The sequence below is a fragment of the Maylandia zebra genome, unplaced genomic scaffold (assembly GCF_041146795.1).
Source record: "Maylandia zebra isolate NMK-2024a unplaced genomic scaffold, Mzebra_GT3a scaffold02, whole genome shotgun sequence".
Classification (NCBI taxonomy): domain Eukaryota; kingdom Metazoa; phylum Chordata; class Actinopteri; order Cichliformes; family Cichlidae; genus Maylandia; species Maylandia zebra.
Window position 1 is genome coordinate 1,512,806 of NW_027490032.1, and position 20,911 is coordinate 1,533,716.

The following is a 20,911-nucleotide window of genomic DNA, read 5'->3' on the forward strand; positions in this document are numbered from 1 at the left end:
AAGTTACCGGGCGGTCGAGGTGTTGCAGAATGTAATGCAGCCCCATGTTCACTGCATCATCCACCGACCTGTTTGCCCAGTAGGCAAACTGCAGAGGGTCCAGCTGGTGGCCTGTAATGTCCTTCAGATGGGCTAACACCAGTCGTTCGCAGGATTTCATGACCACAGACGTCAAGGCGACGGGTCTGTAGTCATTCAGTCCTGTGATGGTGGGTTTCTTGGGAATAGGGATGATGGTTGAGCGTTTGAAGCAGGAGGGAACTTCACACAGCTCCAGAGATCTGTTGAAGATGCAAGAAAAGATGGGAACCAGCTGTTCAGCACAGGTTTTGAGGCAGGAGGGTGAGACACCATCTGGTCCGGGGGCTTTCCTGGGCTTCTGTTTCTGAAATAGTCGGCTCACATCCTCAGTGTGTATTCTGAGTTTCAGGGAGGAGGAAAGGGGGGTGAGAGGTGTGATGGAGGTTGTTGAGTCTGGATTGGAGAGGGTGGTGGTGGTCGTTGAGACTGGATTGGAGAGGGTGAGGGTGAAGGGGGGAGAGGTGGAAGATGTGTTGGGGGTCAATGTCTGAAGCGGCCATCTGCTCTGGTCGCAGCAGATGGCCGCCCCTCCCTGAGCCTGGTTCTGCCGGAGGTTTCTTCCTGTTAAAAGGGAGTTTTTCCTTCCCACTGTTGCCAAAGTGCTTGCTCACAGGGGGTCATATGATTGTTGGGTTTTTCTCTGTATCTATGAAGCGCCTTGAGGCGACTTATGTTGTGATTTGGCGCTATATAAATAAAATTGAATTGAATTGGGGAAGGGAGGGTGAGGCGGGGAGTCTGTCCGTCTCAAACCTGCAGTAGAACACGTACCATGGTCACGCAGTCTATTCTTGAAAATATTTTGTGCATCTTCATTTTTATTTACGGTTCCACATGTGGCAAAAGTTTTGTGTTGCCTTAACTTACACCCTGTAAATTTAATAATCTATACTTCAAACATGGGGATGGGGACTACTTTTTGTTTTTATTTGCTGACATAACCAACTGTTTAAAAAATAAACCTCTGACATGTTTAAACATATGAAGAATGGGATGTAGTATCCTCTAACTACTTGGTTAAAATAGTGTTAGAGAAATAAACATATTCTTATAGCAATGTGCATCACTGTAGTTATAAAACATGAACCATCTAAAATGGTCCCACCAATGTGTAGTCCTACTTAGAATAATCCTTTAATTGTCCCACAAGGGGAAATTTGGTTGTTACAGCAGCCACTTGCACAATCACTTCTGCGTTATACTTATCCCTGCCCCACTGTTTCTGCAGTGGTTAAACAGTGGCGATGTTCTACACCCGCTGCCTACAAGAGCTCCCAAAATTGAACAACTGCCAGAAAATTAGATAAAGGATTTACGTTATATGCTGCATCACAGATACACAACTACGAGGGTAAGAAAACAGAAATTAACCGACAAAAAATAACGTTGGCCAACGTCAAATTTAAACATTGCGTTACTCCTCTCTGCTTTATCACACCCAATTTGACTGGTCAGATAGTTTAATCAACATGTGTTTGGGTGATCAGAAGCAAATATACATCAAGTTAATACTGCAAACATACAACATCTAAATGTCTGTGAATGACTGAGAACCGTTCTCAGTCACCCAGGTCATTGTAGTCAAAGGAGCTTTCAAAGAAAAGCGTCTGGACTTCTTTAAGTTTCTACATTTAATGAATTTTTAAAAAACATTTTACTGTTGTGTGAAACCAATAAACTCTTATTTTAGCAAAAATATCAAAAACATTTTACACACTGAATGTTTGCAGAACTTATTTACATAGTAAGTATTTAAAGCTCCATGCCTAGCATAAGTTACTTGCACTGGTGTCTTGGGACAACTCCATCTCGTCTCACTTAATCCGTTTTTTAACTAATGCTGTGTTCTGGTAATTTGACAGCATACATGCTACTGCAAACAGTTGGTTGATATTGTAAACAGGTGACATGGTGATGATGCCATCAAAAAGTTTGTTCTGTTTGATCCTCCTAATGACTCGCTCCACATGCAGCCCGAGTCTGACTGTGGCCTGCATCTCCTTAACCTGGTTCTTCTTCTGCTTAGATACAAAAGGGGGGCGGTACACTTTGCATTTACAACAATCTGTGATCAGGAAGCCCTTATCTACCATCACTGCCATGTCTTCAGTCAACTTCTCAGCAATGCCTGATTGTTTGAATAGTTCCTTGTCACTAACCGAACCTGCGTACAGATCAGAGATGAATGTGACTGGACCATGTGGAGCTATGCCAACCAGGGCTTTCATCGTGCAGTGGGATTTGTATGAAGAGTACGTTTCACTCTGGAGAAGTGGTGAGGATGGTGTCTGACACCTCAGCTCTGTACAGTCAAGGATCACCTGGGTGTCTGAGAAACCTTTGAATTCCTTAGGGAGGTAAGCTTGCACTTCTGCACGTGTAAGCCAGATGCACTGAGACCCCAGTGCAGTGGCAAGAAAACTTGTCCATGTTGCAATGATGCTGCTCACTGTGGACTGGTGTATGTTGAATCGATGAGCCAGGTCCCTCTCCTTCAGACCAACAGACAGGAAAACCAGGAAAAGAAAGAACTCGTCGATTGGCTGGAGCAGCTGCCTCTGAAAGGTTAAAACAAAAGGGAAAAAGTTAATCCTTAATCTATGAACTAGTAAGATCATGCTTTTCTTGGCTAAATGTTTTGTAAGATAAGACAGGATAGACCCTTATTAGTCCCACACGTGGGAAATTTGTTGAGTTACAGCAGAAAGTGGCAAAAATTCAGAAAAACAATGAGATAGGATAAGAATAATAATATAATAAGAATAAGACACTGTGTACAATAGAATAAAATGCTACGCTGTCAATGTAATTGGTTGTTGTAATGGTTATGCATATCATATCGTACATTTTTAATTTTTCTACAAAATAGTTGTTTTTATTATCTTTATATACATACTGCAAATATGTTCATACGAGTTGGCACTCCATCTCTTGAAGGTCAAAAGCGAAGTTCAACGTGACTGTCTGGACTGATTATTGTAGGAATGATGTAGAGTGCAGAGGGTTGCTTGCAACACGCTCACACACACATGATTACAGGGATATTCTCTGGTTCAGAGGGCCAAATAATATGTCTGCAAGTAGCAGTGGGACAGAATTAAATAATCAAGAAATAATCAAAACTAGGCGGGGAGGTGTTTTTCCTTTTCTCTCTTACAGAGGAGAGAGCAGATACCAGAGGAGGTCACAAATGTACAAGGAAGATTCGCAGGGAGACAGCAGGACTGCCATCTCTGTGTGAGAGCACGATAGCCATGACAATCTTTGTTATTGTCTCACTATATAAAGTTGTGGAGGGTTATCCTTTTTGTGAACCAGATGCTTGATCTCACATAGAGGTCCACAGCGCTGTGTAAACTTGTAATTTGAATTGCTAACACAAATTAAATCTTTTTAAATGACAGAACGTTCTCCTGAAATTCCTTCTGAACACACACAACAGTACCATGGAGTATGGAGCCCCGCAAGGAACATAGGGGGGAAAAAAATTAAGATTAACTTTTGCAAGATCTTACAAAAGTAACTCGGGATCTCTCAAAAGTAGGTAGCATTTGAAGGCCAAGTTGGCGTATCCTTCGTGACCCAACCTATCCGAGAACTCATACCAGCCAATCCGTTTCCAACAATGGCAGCAGCTACTTAGTTTTAATATGACTCTTTCTGGGTCACAAAATAAACTTTTAAGATATTTTCAGACGTGAATGTAGCTGTGTAAACTTCAAGTATCTGCTCAGTTTATCAAGACATCACATATTTGCAAAAGTGGTAATTTTTTTGTTTTTGAAGATGTCTGTTACCCACCAGCTGAAAGCTTACAGCAGGTCGAGGCCCACTACAGCCGGGGGGAACACCGCACTCCAGGCACATAGTGCCTCGACCTCCCGGAGGATGCAGCCAAAACATTTGCCAGATCTCGCAAAAGTTCATCTTTATTTTTTTCTCCCATGTCATGAACACAACAGAACGATGGGGAAAACAGGTTCTGTAGTACACAGATTTAAGTATGCAAAGGATGCTGAGCCCTTTAGGATCTACATAAACACAATGACATCGCACCTCTAGTTCCAACTACCAACAAAGCCATAGCCTACCGTTTGTGTGCGTGCAGGTGTCAACACTTCTTCGTCCGTGTTGGCAGCTGACTTGGCTCTTGAAGCCCGGATCATCTTATAGATGCAAGGCTCAATCAAAACCCAGAATGCCACCAAATGATCATAGCTTGGAAATCTATTCACAAGAGAGACAAACATCGTGTCAATCATTAATTAACATCACTCATGAAACATACAGTCAGCAGATAAAAAGTCAATATCTGTTGTTTTCATGAAGACTGGAAACACTTGAACTTCGATGTACCTGGTATAGAATTGGATGTCAGTGTCAGAGCCAGCAAACCGCTGTAACCCAAACTTTTGCTGGACACGTAACTCCTGTATTTCCTTCCTCAGACTCTCCACGTCTTTGGACAGGTCTTCTGCTGATGGCTCAGGGACTGAGCAGTAGTCATGATCTCTTGTAACGCTGTGCTGTTGAGAGATATTTTCAGGCAAGAATGTAGCTATATGAACTTCAAATAGCTGCTTGATTTATCAAGATGTCACATATTTGCAAAAGTACTCTGATGTTTTCTGAGACATCTGTTACCCACCAGCAATAGCTGACCGGGAGGTCAAGGATCACTACAGCAGGTGAGATGAGTGAAATCCCAGCATATCATTTTTAAACCGCCCGTGGTCTTTTGCTACTCAGGTTAAACATGATATTTAAGTCTCTTAGGTAACTTCTAAATTTTAATGTTGGGTTTAATTTAGTGTTTTATTTGTTCCTGAGTCAGTTTGGCTGAGATTAAAGTTCAGCTTCATAACTGGACAGTTTTATTTAACACTGAAATCTTACTTAGAGAGCTGTGATTGTATTTTGAACTACACCCGTCATATCCCCTGATGTAAAATGTTCTGTTTTTGTTTAAACAGCTGACTCTGAATTAAATACACTAAAAACTCAAGAGGAATCATTTTCACTGGGAGCAAAAGCAGCATGCTAATGCATGGAGATCCTGACTGCTCCAGTCAGCAGATTATATTTTAAATACTTGATTATATTTTGATTATATTATAAATACTTATATTTATAATATTATATTTTAAATACTTGCGGGGGAGAAGGCTTACTACAGAGGAGCTGTCTGTTATATTAATGGCCGTCGCGTTCTGGCGGATGGTTGAAAAGTGTTCACTCTTACTTGTTCTCTGAACTCTACATAAAGAGGGACGTTTGACAGTTTTGAATGTGATGGGAGGTGCCAGCACCGCTGTTCTTTCACCTTTTTCTAAACAGGAAAGTAAACTAACTTTTTCTCTTTTTTCTATTCAAGTTTGATATTCTTAATATTTTGAACTCTATTTTTGTTTATTTTTAATGCTACGCACATGTTTATCCTTTGTGTCGTTGAATGTTAAAGGTCTCAGGGATAACGTTAAAAGAAAAGCAATGTTTATGTTTATCAAAGGGCTAAAAGCTAATTGCACCTTACTACAAGAAACTCATTCAAGTGACGCTGATGCCACCTTCTGGTCAAATGAGTGGGGTGAAAAATCCTCTTCGGCCACTGATCCAACCACTCTGCTGGAGTAGCTCTCTGTTTCTACCAATGTCCAGGGAAGGTCGTGACTTTTCAGGCTGATGATTCAGGACACTGGCTGGTAGTTTTATTGAATATTGATGGTTCATTTGTGATTCTAGTAAATGTTTATGTCTAGATCTGTGGTTGGGCTCGATATGTTATAGATATGTTTCACATGTTTCTATCTCAGCAGCCCCGTTGACAGATCACAGTATTATTATTCTTAAACACCAATTTAAAGGAAAGGCATACAATAATAAATTTTTAAGGACAATTTTCCCTTCGCAACTAAAAAGAAAAAAATGGTTAGAGACTATTATTTGAAGTTTTTGACTAAATATCTTTCTTTTTCAAGTCCACCTAAAGCAAAAGAAAATCACTTTAAAATTATAAATGCCATATATCTGTCCAATGACTATCTTCACAAGAAATTAAATATAGATACGAACGCATGCACTTTCTGTAATACTGATATTGAAACTACTGCATCTTTTTTTTATTCATGTGAAAGTTCCAGATCTTTTTGGGATGATTTTCTGTACTGGTTAACCTCTACAAACATTGACTGCCCTTCTCTAACCTGACAAGTAATTAGATTTGTATTAAAAACCGAAAAAAAACCCCAAAACTTATTTATAGTAGCAAAATTTTTCATTCACAAATGTCGCTTCATGAAAATTACTCCGATTTTTGTTGGCTTTAAAAATGAAGTCCTGCTGTGGAAGGCTTCATTAGACAAGTGTAACTTAAAGCTCACACCTTACTTGAATTTTTGATGCAGCTTTTCAATTGATGTAGCTAGATTGTATGTGCGTACTTTTGTATGATAGGTCACCTTACTGTACTTTTATGCTGCTTTATGGTATTTCTGTCCTATAATATTCTTTAAATGTTCTTTGTTTGACGACTGCTTTGTTCTTAACCACTTATAACTGTATATAACTTTTTGTTGACATGTAAAATAAGCGCTGTATTGTAATTTTTTGACAATAAAGGGAAAAATTGTACTGCTACATCGGACTTATCTCAGTCTGGGTTGATGCATCAGTTTCACTTGAAGAACACTGAACACTCACGGATACTTTAGTAGCTTCAGCTGCTTCATTGCTTGTCTCCTCCATAACTGACACGGTGTCTGATTGGTCACCATCATCCACGAACATGTTGGCTACTGTAGAAGCGGGTTGTTGTTTACAACCATCCCGGAAACTGTTTAGCATCTCTGGTCTTAGGCGTTTCTTAGCGCGGTTTTTACTCGCTTTTCCCAGACCCGTGGTCTCCTCATAGCGAAAAATTGTCGGGACTGCATTTGATTTTAGTCTTCGCTTATAACCAGAAGCACCTGTGAGCTCTTTTATCAACCGTGGTCGACTAAATGCCTCAAACGCATCAGGGCTAAAGTGGCTAGAGCACAGCCGCGGGTCTTTGGGGAGTTGTACTCGACCGCAAACATCTTCCCATTGCTTTCTTCTTGTTTTCTCATGAGGAAAGCTGTGCAGACTTACATCTGTTCCTTTGTTGAACTTCGACTGGAAATTACAACCGAAAGCTACACAATGCGGCATAGTAGTTCCTCTCCTGCAACAACAGGTTAGCTGAACGAAAGCGCCTGCCCACAACCAATATACATCATCGTCCCAGAATGCATTGCGTGAACAAAAACATGGCCGCTCCCAAGGCTTCAAAATAGTTTTAAACAACAAAGATTTAATGGATAACGAAAACATTTTAGTTATTTTCAACAATGTTTATGTAGTGGAGATAATTTGTAACATATTTAGAGTAACTTGACATAATAGTCGGGATTCCTTTTAAGAACAAAGAAGGAAAAACTGTGAAAGAAATCCTGTTTCTGACCAGAGCTTTCCTCCTGACGCTCAGACGACCACATTTTATTCATACCTGATTTCACTTCAAGCTTCTCTTTCTTTTGATTTATGTAACACAGTACACACAGAGGCCAGCCAAGTGAAATTAACAGTGTGTTGTGACCACATGGGGTAATTGGGATTATTATTATTTTTTGTATTATGTTTAGTTGTTGTCCCTGTGGTTTTACCTTTAGTTTTTAAAATGGTTTTCTCAGTGTCTCTATAGGCTCGGCTGTCTCTCATTTGGGGAGTTTGTTGAGTTATGATATGATTTTGCTAAGCATTATTTTTGAAGGAGTTCTGTTCAGCTGACCTCTTTTATGGGTCCACTTATTTCTTAAAATAGCTTATTTTTCGGTGATTGTGTATATTGACATTATTTTTGTCATTTTGGGGGTATTGCAAAAGCCACATTTTATAAATTACACCCGTACCTGTGCACCCTTGGCTTCAGGGTCCCTGAAAAGTAAGAAAAAAAAGTAAGAAAAAACAAAACAAAATCCCATGTCACATTAATCTTTTGTTCTTTTTGTGACTGGACATTCAAAGGTGTCTCACATAACAAGAAAAATAACAATGATAAAACTTTCAGATACTTCACCTTGTTTTCTTAACAAGTTGAATGTTTTAAGTCATGTTAATTTATAAATTTGTTAGTTTCAACAAATCTCTAATATTAACCTCACTTTAACCTTTAACGGCTCTAATAGACTGTGTGTGCGCCTTGGCATTTGCTACTTCCAGTGGGGAAACTCCCGTAGAGCACTTCGTTTCCGGTGTGATATTCGTGCCTTGTTTATGGTCAAACTTTCCAAAACAAGTTAACCCAATGGATGAATCATGCGGCGATTTACATATCTCGGCCCCCTAGACACAGTCTGTTTGACCTGCTCCCCTCAGGCAGGAGGCTCCGGTCCATTCGCACCAGAACCTCTCGCCATAAGAACAGTTTCTTCCCCTCTGCTGTTGGACACATGAACAATAACCTTATGACTGTTCCCACCCCTAACACATGACCCTACGCTGTGTTGACTGCATCATTCCATGTTTGGCACTGATCACCACCTGCACTCATGCGTATATATCATGTATATATCTATCTACGTAGCACTTTTAATTCTTATTCTTACTTTTATTTTTTTCATGTCTATTTAAGCGCAATTTATGACAGTATGTTTGCACTGAAGCACCGCAGCAATTTCCTAATGTTGTAAACCTGATCAACATTTGGCAATAAAACCCTTTCTGATTCTGATTTACATATCTCGAGATGTCTTGGGCATTTACCATTTATATATCTGTAGATGATGTTCATCGACTTGAACTCGATTATTCTACACCAAGAGCAGAACAATTAAAACCATATATTGGATTTGTGAAATGTTTAAATAAAGGTTCATTTAATACATTTTCATGCATCTGGACCACAGTAGAACAGATCTCATACTACGGTCCAATTTTGCTTTATTAGCCGTTCTTGCAACTTTAAACTTTGTGGGGGTTTTTCAGTTGTTCTCACTTCCAGCTACTTTACATCTGACCTGCATCCTGTGTAGATACCTTCATAGAGAAGACATTAAGTTAAACTCCTCTGAGATATTAAATTACACATTGTGCGACAGTAGGGGGCCCTGCATTGTTTAGCGTTTTTTTGTTTTTGTTTTTTTTGCATTAATGCAATTAATTAAATCTATGAATGAGATCCTTGGAAATTGGTCATAAAACTTGTGCAGAAAGCAAAGAAACACAAGATTAATCCAGGTTAAAAAAGCAGTACAGAGAGGGGGGAAAGCAGTGGCCAGGATTATAAGAGAATATGCATTTGCTGTTTTGGTCAGTATTTTAATATATAGTCAAAGTTAGCAGCCCTTTTGCTTTATATTATCTGCTCTTGATGGATTTAAGCTGTATTCCCTGGACCAGAGATCTGAGGTGACTTCAATCAACAGCTGATGGTTTGTGTTATTGTTGATAGTTAATATCGTCAACTAATAGGGTTCATTTGCTTCAATAAAGTGTATTTCATGTAATCAAATGCTTTTCGTCTGCTTTAAGGTGATCAGAATTTGACATTTGAGATGCTGTATCATTTAAAGCAAGTTCAAAGAAAGTGCTGAAACCTGTCTTTATTGAAGTTTCACAAATCACAGAAAGTTTTCATAAAATCGTTGTTTTGTTGTGCTTTTGTTCTGCTATCAGTGTGGAATAATCAAGTACAGGTTTGAAATGTCAGGGTTGTGTAGTTTTTGCTCTGCAGCAGATCAAACATGCTTTATCCATTTCCCTAATCGGAAGTTACAAAGGCAAACCAACTTCAGCCTCGTATTAAAATGCACATTTGTGTGGTAATGTTATAAAGCTGTTGTGAAATCTGTTTATGTTGTCCTAGTAAGGCTACCATGAGGGCAGCCACTAGAGGTCGCTAGAAGACCGGTGTGTATATGTGTTTTCCAGAAATTGATGTAGCCACGTACACTGCTGCTTCAATTCAATTAAAAAGCGGTTCGTGCTTGAGAACCCTGCGTCTTATTGCCTCCGAACATGACAAAAGCCATGGGTCACTAGTTGAAAACTTGAGGATTTCTTACCTTGTATAGTCCCGACTGTCATCAGCTGATGTGGCAAATCGCTGCAGTCCCTGAGTCGACTGATAAGACCCGAGCTGCAGCCTGAGCTCGTCGAGCTCCCCTGATATGGTTTCATATTTAACGCGATGTTCCAAAACTCCAGGTCGCTCTGTCTTTTTCGAAAAATTATTCCAGTGGAATAACGACGGGACAACTTTGGGCTGAAGACAGCGCTTCCCAGAGGAAGACACGAAGATGTCTCCAGTCTCGAAATGCCGACTACACACTCTAGAGCTGGTGGTAACAATGAAGCCGTGCCTTCTGATTTTCATCAGCCATTGTGCGCGCAATTCAGGATCCTTGGGAAAGCAGTGGAAACTTAACATCTTGTTGAACCTCCCCCCAGCAGTGCACAGCGGGACACAGCAGTGGTGGGTGTTCCCGCCTTCTGCTCTTTGTAGCTTAACGCGATCTTTCCGTTTTCGTGTTTTGGACATGATTTTGGTGTCTATCTTCTTCGCAGTAGCGACAGATCGCAATATAAAGCTGCCGGAAATGTACAACTCTACATCCGGTCTTAAAACAGGAAGTTAGCGTTTTCTCGTTCACAGGGTCATTTCCTTTCCTCACCGATCTCCCTGCACCGAGCAGCAACAGGAAAAAACAAACCCTGCGCAGTCCTACAAAGCTAGCTTTAGTTCTTCGTTGTATTTCAGGTTTACTGGAGGCATTTTAATCGACCAAAGCGAGCGCGTGGAACACCTGGGTCCCTCCACGGACGGCGGGAGATTAATGGAGAGGTACGTTTACACTGTTTGTCGAGATCAGCGCGGAAGCTTCCAAGAGGAGTTTGCATGTTCTCCCCGTGTTTGCGTGGGTTCCCTCCGGGTACTCCGGCTTCCTCCCACCGTCCAAAGACATGCAGCTTGTGGGGATAGGTTAATTGGATAATCCAAATTGCCACTAGGTGTGAATGTGAGCGTGAATGGTTGTCTGTCCCTGTGTGTTAGCCCTGCGACAGACGGGCGACCTGTCCAGGGTGTACCCCGCCTTTCGCCCTATGATAGCTGGGATAGGCTCCAGCGCCCCCCGTGACCCTGAAAAGGATAAGCGGAAGCGAATGGATGGATGGATGGTTAAAAAACGGAACTGTAGACTGGCCGATGGTTTCCACACAGCCTACAGCAGATCTACTGCTCTAAAGAAAACAATCTCCCTTAGGTTGTGGTCACTAAATGACAAACAGGCGACCACGTGTCGTGTTCTCCACATACACAGAATGTTATTATGGGCCTCTTTTCTTTTTCTTCACACATAAATCTTCCTGTCGGCTGGAGATCTTTTCCTAAAAGTCTTTGAGGTTTCAGAGCTGAGACGTGAAGCTGTTGTTCCTGTTCTGATAAGAACAGGTGGGTGTGTTCTGCCAGTCAGTTTGAGGTGGGAGGAGGGGGATCATCCTCCCTACCCTTTTTACGTGAGTACCTCGAGAGCTGGTAGCTTAAATGACTTGGATGTTAACAGAGAGTGTCTGTCCTGATAGCCGGTGTCTTTGGACCTTGGATTTATATTTTCATTGTGCCATCTGCACATAGACAGCCCGACTATGTTGCAGTTGTGTTGTAGTACAGTCCTCTACATGCTGCTGCTGGTCTGTGTTCTGGTCAATGCATATGAAGGTAAGCTGTGTAGCTGCATGCTTGTTGTAATGTATGGAGTAGTTTGGGTGCATTTCTCTAAGGGACGGTCATGTGTCATATGTGCTTACATTTGAGTGATATGGGAACAAATTCCAGATGTTATAGTTTCAGATTTCATATCCATTAAAAATTAAATTGACTTCTAGACCAGGCATAAAGACAATATGAGCCCTCAGTGAGAATTTCAGGCAAGAAAAAGTAAATGAAGTTCAAGTTTCCTTAAATGGGACTGTGCTGTTTATCAAAACTTCTGTCAGCTTATTATTATTAAGTAGTTAAAAACATTGGCACAATTTCTGGAGATTCTGGCTATGAAACAAAAAGAACAGTGCTGATGTGAACTCGAGGAAACCTCCCCCCCTGTTTAACAGCTCTGCTGCAAATACAGCAGCCACACAGAACTTAGGGGGGTATGACTGTTCAACAGGAAGGGACACGAACACAAAACTGTAGCCTGACAAATTTGACCACAGAGCAAAAAAAAAAACCCCAAAACACTGTCTCACAACACAATCACTGTTGAGAATTTTTTCACTGTGCTGTGATAACTACTGTGAATCTGGAATTTTAAATATTATAAATATATATTTACACCATGTGTGTTCAAGTTTTGACACACTCAGAGTGAAACAGATCATCTGTTAGCTCATCCTGCACATGCACTCTTACAACCTGTTGAAGACAAACTTTATTGATAAAGTTTATTGATCAACTCTGGCCTGTTTCTATTTTCATACTGATCCTTTTAAATAATGTGTACATTTTTGTGTTCTGGTTAAAATGCATGTAAGCTTTTGTGACCTGTAACTTACTAATAAAGATAAAAGATGTTTGTTTGTTTGTTTGTTTGTTTTTTAAGTGAGACAAAACAATTCTGCATCATCATCTTTTATTGAGCAGACACCCGTGTTTATTGTGATGAATGGAGTACAGGACTGAACAAGACGTGTGTATTGAGTTGACAAGTGGCATCTAGGGAAAGAGTCACCTTTGTAATTTATGTCACAAAACCTCACTGTGTTAAATTTCAGCATGCTGTGTGAGCTGTACTGCCTGTGGCTCCGCAGGTGGTTTCTGCTCCAGAAGTGAGCGATGCTGTTGATGTCGTTAACTTCTCATTTTGTTTCCTCTTTTTCAGACATAAACACCACAGCTGGACAGAATGTTATTCTGCCATGTCGAGCTCCAAACTACAACATCATAGTTGCAGATTGGAGCAGAGCTGACCTGGGATCAGAATATGTCCTGCGGTTGTGAGGCCGGTTGGATGTGCTGCCATATTCTCTGAAACGCCTGTGGAGACGGCTTATGGTTGAGAAATGAACATTCAATACACGGGCGACAGATCTGGTTGACATTCCTGCTGTCAGCATGCCAATTGCACGCTCCCTCATTGCTTGTGGCATCTGTGGCATTTTGCTGTGAGACAAAACTGCACATTCCAGGGTGGCCTTTTGTTGTGGGCAGTCTGAGGTACACCTGTGCACTACTCATGATGTCAGATCAGCATCCTGATGTGGCACACCTGTGAGGTGGGATGGATTATCTCAATATGGCAGATGTGCCCACTACCACACATTTGGACTGATTTGTGACCACTGTTTGGGAGGGATGGTTATATTGTGTATCTGGAATGAATTTTAGGTCTCTACGTCCATCCCATGGGGAATGGGAGCAGTAACAAGGGTGTTGCGTTTATATTTTTGTTGAGTGTATGACCACAACAAAGCGATTCATTATTGCTACATAAGGGCTCTCATACAGGACATCAGTTTCAGTCACGTGTCTCTGAAATTTGCTCTGACTAAATGAACATGTGAATATTGTCAGATTCTGTTATCTCAGAGGTTAAACTGAGGTCCAGAAGTGTCTGATGTGGTTGTAGAGCACTCTGAGAGAACATACAATTATGTTACATGATTTATTTATTGGACACAGAAGCAGTGATTATTTTTCTCTGCTGTTATGAAGTGTTTAATGTTAAAGGTGAAATCAGAAGTTTCCACCTTTAAGATTGTGTGATCCTCTGATTACTCTGAAGTGCTGAGCTAAGCCATGCTGTGGTTTTACTCTGTGAAAGGGAAAGTTTGTTAACTCATGTTCGTGTTTTGAAAGTATTTGAAGGTATCCTGTAACCCGAGCTGTCAGACTCATGCAGATTAATGCTGAGAGTAAAATTGCTTCTTTCATGGATGTGACCATCTTTTATGTCATACCTTTCTTTCGTCTTTCTCAATCAATTTGGGGCCTTATTATTTCCTCTGCTGCACCTGTCTTCTGCGGCGTGCCTCAAGGATCTGTCCTTGGTCCCCTGCTCTTCTCACTGTATATGCTTCTCTTAGGCGCAATCTTTGAGAAGTACAACATCATTGTTATGCCAGTGACATACAGATCTATTTTGAATTAACTGATGATCGTTCCATGTCTGTGCACTGTTTTTGTGAGTGTATGTGTGAGGTCAAAGATCGGCTCTCTGGTAACTCCCTTAGCTTAAATAACAGGAAAACCAAAATGACAGTAATATCCCTCGTGGCCAACTCCGTGAGCCTTTGGTTCCTTGTTAGTGACCTAGGTGTGTTTTTTGGATAGCTTATTTAAATTTGACAAACAAGTGTCTTCTGTTGTCAAATTCTGCTTCCATCAATTGCGTCTTATTTGCAAGGCCAGACATTATGTCCCTCATAGGGACCTGGAGGGGCCTTTGTGACATCTAGGTTGGATTACTGCAACTCCCTTTACTTTGGTCTTAACTCTACTCTTCTCCATAGACTGCAGATTGTTCAGAATGCGGCGGCTCGTCTCCTTACTGGTACCGGGCAGCGTGTCTCTTTTACCCCCATCCTTGCTGACCTGCATTGGCTTCCCGTTAAGTATCGCATTCAATTCAAAATCCTGCTGCTCACCTTTAGAACTATTAACAATATAGCGCCAAGTTACCTCAATGAACTACGTAGATCATACACCCCTGCTAGGGTACTAAGATCATCTTCCCAGTCACTTTTGTACCGTCGAGATCCCGACTGAAGACTAGAGGTGACCACATGTTTACCTTGGCTGCACCCGATTTGTGGAATAACCTCCCCATTACTATCCGTAAGTCCGATTCCATTCAATCCTTCAATTCGCAGTTAAAAACCTATTTATTTAATCGTCCTATTCTTAACTACTAATTATTTTTAAATGTTCATTGACTCTTTTATCTGTTACACATATTGTTCTGTTATGCTTTTATTTGTATTTATTTTGTTTTGGTGTTTTTAACGGCATCAACCTGCGAGCATGTTTGGTACTTTTCCATGGCCTTCATCTGTCTCTATTATTATATCTGAGCCTCTTGTATGTTCAGCACTTTGGCATACCCCTGATTGTTAAATGTGCTATATCAATAAAGTTTGTTGTTGCTGTTGTAATAAATGTTGAGCTAACGTTCATTATTTTTTGTGCTAACAGGAGCCAAATGAACTTCCCTCAGTGGATAACCAGGCGTCTTATAGTAAACTGGTCTACATTTGCATTTGTGACATTTGACTTGATAAACTGACGCTGTCAGAAGTTTTGAATGTGTTTAATTTTTAAGGTCAGTTTTAGCGCTGATACATATGTTTAGTCTAAACTGAATTCTTGTCTTCTTGCCGTAATGGAGCTGAACAAGCGTTAAAGAACAAACACACAAATGGAAACAATCATTCACAGAGAAATCGGTGAGGACAGTCTGATGTGTATCTCTTCATATCTGATAAAAGCTTTTAAATCAGGCATCTTATCAGTTGTTTGTGAGTTTTCAACAATAAATAAAGATTTTGACAGTAAACTTTATTTTTCTGTGACATAGATGAACTCCTAAAGTTCAGTCTATGCTTGTAGGACAAGAAAGGCAACCACAGCCTGACCCAGGTTTACTTATCTGTTTACTTTATTAGTGGAGACTGAACATGTGGCTGTTTCACTGTTAAAAGTCTACAAATCTAGAAGAGGGCACCACCATCCATAAACATTACCTTTATTATTATGTCTATAGCATTACCATATTATCTTATATTAGAATAAATTTTAAACCAAAGGCTGGACTGTGATCACTGAAGTGGGACTTTTATTGTTCATAAACGTTCTCAGTAGATTGTTTGTGCTCAATTTCAAGTTAGGTTTTTCACACCTAATTTGAGTGTGTAGTTTTCATTATCTATAGTAAACTTCACAAGTACATCCTAAATGTAAACATGATATTGTTGTTATTCATGACATATAATTAACTTTGGTCCACATGACAGTTTCAGTCATGTGACCTTGAATTTCACTCTCTTCTCAGTGGAGGATTGTGAGCTCAGAGCTAACCGGAGCTTTGTCTTCTGATGCACTGAAGATAATAACAAGGACAGAGGAGGCAAGGATAGAAGAGACAAGGAAACATACTTTTTAGTTATTGTTGCAGATGTTTCTTGTTATTGTCTGTGTTGCTTTATTTATTCAAAACCGTAATCATCAAAACACAGTGACTCTTATGAACATTAAAGAGCTGATCTGAAATGTATTCTGTGCACTTTTCTGCAGAGCCTGATTTTACGATGAGAACAGGCGGCAGGTGGAGAACAGCAGGTGAGCGTAGTGGAGTTTTTAGCAAGTAGAGAGGTGGAGGACACAGACGTAGAGTAAATCAGTTCAGACAGTGCATTAAAATAGGGGTCACAGTAGCACAGTTAGCAGGGTCTCACAGCTAATTAAGCACTTTATTAACTCCTTTAAGCTTTTATTTTGCACTTTTAAATCTAATTTGTGATCATAGTGTAGCCATAATATTTATTTAAAACACATACAAATCTTTATTATAATGGTTATATTCCATTATTATATGAGTTGTGAAAAGTTCTGAACTGGATATGTAAAGATCAGAAACCTTCTCGGCTCATCTCGCATTCAAGATCATCACCTCGGCCACCTCTGGACTGTTTTCAGATCTCAGCAGACTTCCTGCCGTGTTCTCTTATACATTCAATGTGTCAGTTTTTTATTTATACAGCATCAAATCATAACAACAGTCACCTCAAGGTGTGTTATATTGGAAAGTAGACCCTACAATAATACATACAGAGAAAAAAAATCGTATTCCTTATTAAAAGAAGCTTTGCAGCACCCACAGGCTCAGATTCAGCCTTCACAGCATCACGTGGCACCACTGAATCAAAGAAACTTGGATGCTGGTTTTCTGGATCCAAATGCTCATCTCATATACAAGGACACATCCATCCTGTTGTTTTGAGCTCAACGTGTTAAAGTGGCATCCACACTCAGCTGTGATGGTTTTCTGGTCTGAAAGAGGTTAAAACAAAATTCAGAACAGACTGATGGAGGTGGAGCACTCTGTGATGGAGTAGCAGAAGAACAGTTGGAGGCTGTTAAATCTGCATTTGGTCCTCTGTGTTTTTTAAACAACTGAGCAAACAGAAACAGGTCTTAAAGTGGAGTATTGGCCTTTTTGTGGCTGTTATCGTGGGGTATTACTGAGGAGAAAGGTGGTGTGCTGCCACCTGTTGGTTGTGGTTTTTTAACTGATAGATTTAACTTCTAAAGGCTGCTTATGTAGAGGAGAGCAGTGTGTCAGAAGGAGGCCTGGAAGTAGGAGGACTCTTTGAAGAACTCATCCCTTTTATTTATAGGCTTATTTATCAGGCTTAAACAGGCTAATATGTTTCCTGCTTCTGTTTGATTGGCTCTTGTTGCTCAGGGGCGAGACTCTTTCTAATTTGTGCCTCCTGGTCTCCTCCGTCTTCCTGCCTGTTACCTGAAAATCAATCTCAGTGCTTCATGCTGAAGAATTTCTCATTTATATGATAGTTCTGGAGCACTGTTTGTATTCTAGTTGTAATTTAATGTTATTTAATTACCAGAGTTTAAAATGAAGCTATGAGACGCTGATGTCTCATTCTGTTGAGACTGTTTCCTTGACTCCTCTCTCCTTGTGTCCTTTCTGATCTCCTCAGTGGGCCTCAGACACACTGGAGGGGTTTGTGTTATCAGAATGATCCTCTGATAACAAACCTCACAGTGTGATAAATGTCAGCATCCAGCGTGTGCTATACGCACTCTGGTTTAGAAGATGTACATAAGTGAGGAGAAGCCTTTTACTGAGTTTAAGTAAACACACATCAGATTGTTCTCACTGATCGCTCTGATTATGAATAACACGATGACCTGAAGCAAAGCTCAGAGGGTTTGCTGTGTGTTCTTTGGTGCTGATTCAGCAGGAATCAGTGAGAAAGTGCAAAAATAAATCTCTGTTAAACAGTCAATAGTCCAGTTTTTTATTTCTTTGCTTCTCCACTTCAGTGGCTCAGTGCATCAGATTCACGGGGAGATTAAAATCAAACAAATAACAGAATTAAACCAGGGAACAAATGAGGGGAAAGTTCTGCACCAGGCTGAACCCCGTAAGTCGGCAGTGGTTGATGTATCGTTCACAGAAAATGTAAACAGGTGAACACAGACAGTACATGAGAGAAACTGCTGTAAGTGATCAAATCAACACATGTCGCACAACATTCCTCCTTCCTTGCACAATTTCCTCCAGAACACTGAGCAGAAAAAAGACACCTGGACTGTTTCAGCAGCTCCTGGAGGATAGGTGAGAAACAAACTAAATCTAAACCAGCTTTTTTACTCTGATACCTTCAGGATTTCATGGCTGACTTCACACATGCACAGACAGCAACAGTATTTTTTAATACAGATCACAGCATTTATGCATTCATAATCTTGCAAAACACTAAACCCAGAGAAAAAAAGCATAAATTTCTTTGTTTAAATTGTTGGCTTACACACAAAAAAACAAAGTTTCACAAATAGGAAATGTAAAACAGGTTTTTATAACACTTCTGATCCCATTTTCCACTGAAGGAAGTTCAAGTACCTGCTGAAGGAAATAAATAAATAAATTTGAAAAATACCATAAAGTCAGTGGTACTGAGATGGTCTATTTTGTAGAACAGGTCATTTTCCAGTCACTGCTGCATTAACTTCAGTTTTCATAAAACAAAATTTGTCATTTTTAGCTGCACAAAATTCCATTTTGCAGTCTAAAATCCCTGTTTGTGTAAATTTAGGAAACTTTACATAGTAAAGACAGTTATAAAGAGGGAGTTATAAAAATGACACTTTAATTACAGTCAACATGACTGTAACTAAAGTGTTTCACTCTGAGATATTTTTCATGTCTGTAACATTGCCAAGGATGCATCACCATGACAACTAAGAAACAGAGCTTAAAGAGTGTAAACAATTTTATCCCAAACCTTCATCCTCATCTAATGTAATAGATTTAATTCTTAAAGTGATGCATTTTTTATTCATAAGTGTAGAAACCTGTGAGCTGTTAAATGATTCCCTCCATCACCAACCCCACAGATGTCCAAATGTAACATTTTTCACTCTTTAAAAATGGGAAATATAAAGTTTGTGTCCTGGGACCTAAATTTGAATACATGAACCTGAGGTATGTTCATGTGTACGAGTTCATAACCACAAACACATCAGTCAGTATTGCACCATTAGTACTTGTTTCCCTGCTCCAAACAGTGTGAAACCCTCCCAATGTCTTTAGACTTTAACAGGATCTCTGAGAAGCAGAAATCACATATTCAGCACCATTCCCTTTTCTTTTTTTACAGATCAAATCATTAGGTACAAGAACAAACACACCAAAACTGACAGACTCACTACCAGTGCCACAAACCCTCCAAGTCCTCTAGGACCTGCAGGTGAGAAGGTGTGAGCTGGTGGTGAGTGAAGAACAGAATCCAGGATTTCAGTCAGTTTTTCATTCACAGAAATAAATCCCCTTTATAAAAACCCTGAAAACCAAATGTTGGGCTCTTTTCATGACAAACACGTCCTCAGATCTGTTTTTGACTGTGCTGAGTGACAACGATGGGAAATTGACGCATAACCAGGAGACTGAGAGCTCATTTGGAAAAGCTCTGAGACATTTCAAACATGGTGCATTTCAACAGGAGGCTGGTATGAATCTTGATCCTGCTTCTTATGTTTTCTGTAGATCAAAAATCCAGAAACAGCAGCAACAAGAAGCACAGTGGAAACTACCAGACCAGCTATTAGTCCAACAGATCCACTCTTCTCTCCTCCATCCTCCTTCCTTCCATCCTCCTTCCCTCCATCCTCCTTCCTTCCATCCTTCTTCCCTCCATCCTCTGTGTCTCCTCCTGTCTGACCTGCAGGTGAGAAACAGGTGTGAGGTGTCAGCTGTCAGGTAGGTGATGAGTGAAGAACAGAACAGAATCAAACTGCTGTCAGACATTATCTACTGCACTCTGATCACATCACTCAGACCAGCTGCTTTCTACAAAGTCTCATCAACAACATCTTTAGAAACAAACATCAACAACCAGGAAGCAGCTTCACCTCTGATCACACACACACTCAACTCTACTCACTCACCTGGAGGATCAACAACACTCAGGTAGATGATGGTGGTTTCACATGAGCGTGTGTCTTCCATAAAGACACGACACTCGTATTTTCCAGCATCAGCAGTCATCACATTCTTTAGAATCAGAGACACGTCTCCATCCTTCATCTGTCTGTCCTGCAGATCCACCCGATCCTTAAAAGATGGATGCTGCTCATCTGGAACAAACTGACCGTTCCGGTGCACAAAAACATATTTATCTCTCAGGTCAGTTCTGTTCAACTCTACAATAATGTTGTTGTTTGGAGCTTGACATGTCAGAGTGACGTCCTGTCCAGACTTAGCTGTGATGTTTTTCTGGTCTGAAAGAGGAAACAACACAGAGCAGAGAGGTTAAAGGGATCCAAGTATAACTCTTCAATTCTACAGCAGCCAATCAGAAGACACTGGAGTTATGCACACTGGTCAAACCATCACACAAGTATTAAATGTTATTCATTATCATAGTTTTACATCTAGTTCCTATTCTTAATGCATGTGTTAATAAACTGAACAATAGAGGCTAGTCTAGTTTGACAGTGTTTTCCAATCATGGCAAATGGTAAATTAGTGCTGTTTGCATAAAACAGTTCAATTAAAAATAAATTCTTTTTTCA

The 20,911-nt window shown here is 40.2% G+C and overlaps 1 protein-coding gene and 1 long non-coding RNA gene across 3 annotated transcripts; one reads left to right on the forward strand and one right to left on the reverse strand.

The window, feature by feature from the left end:
• Positions 1–601: 601 nt before the first annotated feature.
• On the reverse strand, positions 602–10,769 carry LOC106675588 (uncharacterized). 2 transcript variants are annotated; one of them, XM_076881004.1, is made up of 5 exons: positions 10,164–10,769; positions 8,010–8,034; positions 4,438–4,607; positions 4,173–4,308; positions 602–2,639 (listed from the first exon to the last, which is right to left on the reverse strand). In XM_076881004.1, the coding sequence occupies exons 1-5, from the start codon at positions 10,637–10,639 to the stop codon at positions 1,896–1,898; spliced, it is 1,551 nt and encodes a 516-aa protein (XP_076737119.1). In that variant the 5' UTR covers positions 10,640–10,769; the 3' UTR covers positions 602–1,895. The 2 variants fall into 2 exon arrangements, with proteins under 2 accessions (XP_076737119.1, XP_014266008.3); XM_014410522.3 differs by lacking the exons at positions 8,010–8,034; positions 10,164–10,769 and adding an exon at positions 6,781–7,344 and having other exon boundaries at positions 604–2,639.
• A 34-nt stretch (positions 10,770–10,803) lies between these two features.
• LOC143415667 (uncharacterized) lies at positions 10,804–15,253 on the forward strand. Its single transcript, XR_013096100.1, has 2 exons — positions 10,804–10,942; positions 12,978–15,253. It is a non-coding gene; the product is annotated as an uncharacterized LOC143415667 (long non-coding RNA).
• The last annotated feature ends 5,658 nt before the right edge of the window (positions 15,254–20,911 follow it).